Below are 6,074 nucleotides of genomic sequence, written 5' to 3'. Positions count from 1 at the left end.
CCCTCCTTATAGGCACCTCCGTTCTCCTTCCACCCGAGTAAATGTCTTGAGTAAAATCCTGGCCGAAAAGAGTATATTTCAAAAAATATGCTACCATCTAAAAGGTGAATTTGTTTACTCAGCATGCTATACGACTATCACCATTTGGGCCCTTTGTGCTCGAAAACGGCTGGATCTGTGTTGTCCACCGCACACTTTCTGAATTCTGAAGCCCCACAGCCTCGCCGGCCGCGGGGAAAACCGGGCTGATGTCTTTGCAGGACGAAACAGTACCCGGCCGACCGCGGTTCCCAGCCGCGGCCCCTGGGTGCAGGCGCGAACGAGGCGCGCCTGCCGGTCGCTGCACGTGGCCGGCGGCGCGGCGCCCGGGGGGCGGGTCGGCTCGCGCGGCGCGGCGCCGCGCGGCTGGAATTCGAGGCCCCATTGGCCGCGCCGCCGGGCGCCGCAGGGCTCGTGCGCCAACGGTCCCCGGGGTCCGCGGCTGCCAGGCGCTGGCAGGAGGGGGCAGGGCGAAGCGAAGGCCGGGGGGGATCGAGAACGGGGTGGGAGAGCCAGGCTCGGCGGGGCGAGGCCCAGGGCCCGGGCGGGGCGATGGAGGAGGCGCTGCTCTCCACCCCCATCAACCCCAACAACTTCCCCGCCAAGCTGTGGCGGCTGGTGAACAGCCCCCGGTACCGCTCGATCCGCTGGGACGGCCGCGGCGAGGGGCTGCTCATCGACCAGCCGCTCTTCGAGGCCGAGCTGCTCAGCCCGCCCGGGGCGGGGGCCGGCGGCGCGGGCGGGGGCAGCGGCGTCGGGGGCTCCGGGGCCGAGCCCGAGCTCTTCAAAACCACCAACTTCACCAGCTTCATCCGCCAGCTCAACCTCTACGGCTTCCGCAAGGTGGTGCTGGGCGGGCCGGGCGCGGCGGGGCCCGGGCCGGGGCCGGGGGGCGGCGGGCCGGCGGGCGACGGGCCGCTCCACCACTTCCACAGCCCGCACTTCCGCCGCGACCAGCCGCAGCTGCTCGTGCACCTCAAGAGGCTGACCAGCGCCAACAAGGCCAAGCTGGCGGCTGGCCTGGAGGTGCCCTGCCGCCCGCCCAACCGCTTCCAGAGGCTCCTCATCACGTCGGCCTCCGCCTCGGCCTCGGCCTCCACCTCCCCGCTGCAGCACCAGGAGCCACCGCCGCCGCCCGCGGGGCCCCGGCCCGAGGCGCACGGTGAGTCCCGCCTGGCCTTCTCGACCCCTCGCCCCATGCAGGGCGCACGGCCGTCGTCGGGGGGCAACCGCCACTTCCGAGGGCACTTCCGCACCCTCACTATTTCGCTTCCCAGAAACAGACCATGGCACTGCCTTTATCCGCGCCCGAGCCGGTGCCCCTTCCCGCCAGCACCTCCTCTGGACACAGTCCGCGAGCATGGAGGCCCGTCCCTGTCCACTTGTGGCCAGAGGGACCCCCGGGTTAGGCCTGCTTTCTGTCTTCCTGGACCCCTCGGGGGCCCCAGACTTCCATAGCCATTTACCTTCTTTGTCCCATTCTGTTCACGGTGGACATCTAAGATAAGTAGGCCTTTGTTGATGCGCTGGGTCGGGAAGAAACACTGGAGGGGCTCCTTTGCTCTGATGAGAAGCAGAACAGAGTTCCTCTGCAGGATGAGAATGCAGGCAAGGTCAAGGTAGGAAGGAACGGAGCCACAGCCAAGAGAACTTAGAACAGTTATACCAACCAAGGGAAAGTGAGCATGGTGCCTTGAGTGGAAGTTTGTCCTTGACACATCTCAGAAATCTTGAAAGAAGTGTTCTGACAATAGTCGTGTTTTCGGTTCCAGAGTAATGTGTGGAACATTAGGCATTGTGTATATATCTTAAAAGCAAGAATATAATATATTGTTTAGCAGATCTTGTTCCTCTTAGAATGAAGAGGCTAAAGAGGACTTTGATCATAGCTCATTGGAGCCGATGTTTAACTGTTTTTTTCCTTCTCCTGGCAAGCGGACGTGGAAGTACCCAGGCCAGGATACTCAGCCACCGCAGAGAAGCAGGTGCAGTGACAACACAGGATCCTTAATCCTCTGGGCCATGAGAGAATTCTGAGCTGATGCTTATTTAGGGTGTTTGGTTAGACAAACAAAAGGCAGAAATGGTTTTCTTTACAACTGTCGAGTTTTGGTTACAAAGGGTTTTTGAAAGCTGACATTTCCAGCCTTTGAAATTTTCACTATTGGCTTCATTCAGTTTTGAAAAAACTTTGTATGTATAAGTCTGTATTTAATCAAAGTTCAAAAATTCTCTGCAATAGAAAATTATTTTATAAGCTTGATTTCTTTCTTTTTTTTTTTTTTTTTTTTTTTTTATATGATTATTTCGAATCAACTTAGCCTCTCCAGATCACGCAACCTATCCCTCTGCCCCACCACCCCCCCCCCACTAGCCACTGACCCACCCATTCTATCATCGTTCCCCCCACCCTATAAGCTTGATTTCTGATGCTCTTCCCCTCTCCCAGGAAGGTGAAGGTGGCAGTATTCCGTTTCATTGTTTAAAGAATTCATGATATGAACCAGCATACCAAGGGAGCAACAGGATATAATAATAGGAATTCACTCTTTACCTTGACATTTTCATCATGTTAACATGGATTTAACATAAAAGTCGGTTACTTCTCAGTTTTGGACAAATTTTAAATATACAAACTGGTGTTCCCATTGTGGCTCAGGTAATGAACCTGACTAGTATCCATGAGGACGCAGGTTCAGTCCCTGGCCCCACTCAGTGGGTTAAGGCTTGGCATTGCCATGAGCTGTGGTGTAGATCACAGATGTGGCTTGGATCTGGTGTTGCTGTGGCTGTGGCATTAAGCCAGCAACTATAGTGCAGATTCAGCCCCTAGCCTGGCAACTCCATATATTGCAGGTGCGGCCCTAAAAAGCAAAAAACAAAACAAAACAACAAAAAAAAGAACACTGTTCAATTTGACCTAGGCCCAGGGTTATGAATGAAGCAGTGTTCATTTGGAATTTAGAAGGTAAAGAATTAGGTTGTGCGTCTGTGGAGTTTAGAAGATAAGGGATTAGGTTAGAGTTCTAGTAACAGGTTGGAAAAATTGCAGTGGCGTAGGAATGTTCTAAAGGAATTCTAAGGGACTACTGAGCCACTTATTTCTATATGATGGTCATTGATTTTTAGTGGGGAATCAAATGGGAAAGGCAGTGGAGACAGTACCAGGGCATTCATTTGGCGGGATCTCTGATACGGATAATTGTTTTTCAGATTGTGTATCTGGTGAGCATAAAGAAGCAGACTGGAAAACATGTTCTTGGGAAAAATAGGATAACCACTTCAAAGAAAGACACATGCATACAATCCAACTCTTTTTTTATGATTTTTTGGCAAATTTTTTTATTCAAGTATAGTCAATTTACACTGTTGTGCCAACTTCTGCTGCACAGCAGAGTGACTTGCTTATACGGATCTATCCCAGGAGATTAGCTATGGTTCCCTGTGTTGTACAGTAGGACCTTGTTGAAACCAACTCTTGCTCACTTTTTTTCTCTTCTCTGATTTTCTTTTCCCCCACTTATCTTAAACCTGGCTGTATTCTAAGGATAGAGTCCATTTTCATTGAAGAAATACAGGGCCTATCTAGGATCAGATTTTCTTCACTTATAGTTCATTTGGTCAGCATCTTAAAGATTATTAAAATATATATATAATTCTTACTTAGATAATACATCAGTCCGAATGTTTGTTTTCATGTGCTTCCTGTTTTTTGTTTTTTTTAACCATTCTACCTGTTGGTATATGCAGAAGATATCTCAGGTGTGGATTGTCCACTCCGTAGGTTTGGTTCACTAGGGAATTGGGGGACTGGTTTGGGTGGAATGTAATTTTAAGTTCAAGGATACTGGCCCAATTTTGTTTTGCTTTAATTCCATGTTCTAAGTCCTTGGCACTTCAATTTTTTCCTCACCTAATTTTTACTCTGCTTGATTCTTGTCTTGGTTGTATGCCTGCGTACACTGTTACTTCTTTGATTCCATTTTTTCTGTGTTCTACTGCAGCTTACAGTTTGAAGGCGCTCTCTTTTTATATAGTAGAATCCTCTTTTTTAGGACCTAGTTCTCTTATCTAGATCCATTCTGCCAGCCCAGCCGTCTTGTTTACCTCTTGAAAATGTATGTGGTAAGAAATGTAAGGATAACACAGTTTTCCTTTTTTTTTTTGTTTGCCCACTATTGTTATTTTGTTTTTAATGGGAATTTATTTCACAGTATTTGTTAAAACTTTCTAAACTAAGTAACAAGTCTGGGCAGTAGATGATCTCTTTTTGCCTGGGGATAACAAGCTCTCAAGAAGTGAGTTTTGGGAAAGAGGCAAGTTCTTTCCTGGTGATTGATTAGCTCAGAGTCGCTTTTATAGAAGGAGTAGAATTTTTAAGGGCAGAAATTCAGCCTGTCTTACACTTCCAGGATTCTGGATTTAAACTTTGCCAAATATACCTTAGGTGTTCCAAAGACACGTAGGTGATGTTCTATGAAGCTGGTCGAAATAGAACCCTAGGAAGAATAAATAAGATCTGAACATGTTTTAGAACTTTATTTTTAAAAACAAATTGAAAGGAATGTTCTACTCCTAAGAGTGTCCTTGTGTTAGCAGCATCTAAAATATATATCACTCAGAATTTATCATAATAGAAGTAGAATTTATATTTTAATTCAGATCTAAACCAGAGTTTGAGTAATCAAGGGAGAAGATTCTTTAATTATCTGCTTAAATTATTGACAATCTAAAAATTCATCAAGGAGTTCCCATCGTGGCTCAGTGGTTAACAAATCTGACTAGGAACCATGAGGTTGCAGGTTCAATCCCTGGCCTCACTCAGTGGGTTAAGGATCCGGTGTTGCCGTGAGCTGTGTGTAGGTTGCAGACCCGGCTCGGATCCCAGCTGCTGTGGCTGTGGTGTAGGCCGGCAGCTACAGCTCCGGTTTGTCCCCTGGCCTGGGAACCTCCATATGCCTTGGCAGTGGCCCAAGAAATGGCAAAAAGACCAAAAAAAAAAAAAAAAATCAATAGCTTAACTCTAAAGAGGGTAGAAGGTTAGTAAGCTATTGTACACTGTAGTAATATGAAGTTTTAGCATCCCCAGGGAAAATCCCTTTAGATTTAGAACTCTTGATTTCCAGGCTCCAGAATTGTTTATGTATATATATATGTATATATGTTTATTTTTGACATGAATGCTTTATCCTTTTTAAATTTTAAGAGTTTATTTGAGCAAATAGCAACTCAATCAGGCAACACCAAACCAGAAGTGGTTAAAAGCACTCCCTAGTGCTTTAGTCTTTAGAGGAAATTAAACACTGTAGAAATACTAGAACAGGAGTTCCCGTCATGGCGCAGTGGTGAACGAATCCGACTAGGAACCATGAGGTTGCAGGTTCGGTCCCTGCCTTTGTTCAGTGGGTTAATGATCTGGCGTTGCCGTGAGCTGTGGTGTAGGTTGCAGACGCGGCTCGGATCCCTTGTTGCTGTGGCTCTGGCATAGGCCGGTGGTTACAGCTCTGATTGGACCCCTAGCCTGGGAACCTCCATATGCCGTGGGAACGGCCCAAAGAAATAGCAAAAAGACAAAAAAAAAAAAAAAAAAAAAAAAAAAGAAATACTAGAACAAAAGATGTTTAACATGTTCAGTAATTTTACAGTTTAAATAATTGGAAACCTAGGTATTTGAATGCCATTTTTACCAGATGAGTAGCACATAAATTACTTTCCCTCTGTTTTATAAATTAGTTCAATAAAACAAACTGAAAAGACTTTGTGAACCACATAATTGAGTACCTAAAGCCCTCTCTAGGAAATTATGCTAGCTTTATGTTCAAGAACCACAATCTTTAAAATAGTTTAGCTTGCAACATTTGTATTTTCCTTTTCCTCATTACGTAGCATTGCCCTTTCTCTCTCTTACTTCTCTCCATTTTTCCTTTTCACCTTTTTAGATAAGAAAAAGCAAATATAGGAATCTCTTGGCCTGGGTCTGTGAATGTTTAGCAAACTCTACAGGTGATTCAAATGTAAATCAATGTTTGGGAGCC

General features: G+C 46.9%; 1 protein-coding gene across 1 annotated transcript in view; it reads left to right on the top strand.

The window, feature by feature from the left end:
• HSF5 (heat shock transcription factor 5) overlaps positions 414 to 6,074 on the top strand; it is a 48,306-nt gene continuing 42,645 nt past the window's right edge. The window contains exon 1 of the mRNA XM_003131648.3: positions 414 to 1,201. Within this exon, the coding sequence (XP_003131696.1) occupies positions 592 to 1,201 (610 nt within the window). The 5' untranslated portion in view covers positions 414 to 591. The remainder of the gene's footprint in view (positions 1,202 to 6,074) is intronic.

Source organism: Sus scrofa, chromosome 12, assembly GCF_000003025.6.
Source record: "Sus scrofa isolate TJ Tabasco breed Duroc chromosome 12, Sscrofa11.1, whole genome shotgun sequence".
NCBI classification, from domain to species: Eukaryota; Metazoa; Chordata; class Mammalia; order Artiodactyla; family Suidae; genus Sus; species Sus scrofa.
The sequence above is the reverse complement of the archived record's forward strand: the minus strand, read 5'-3'. Positions and strand labels throughout refer to the sequence as shown.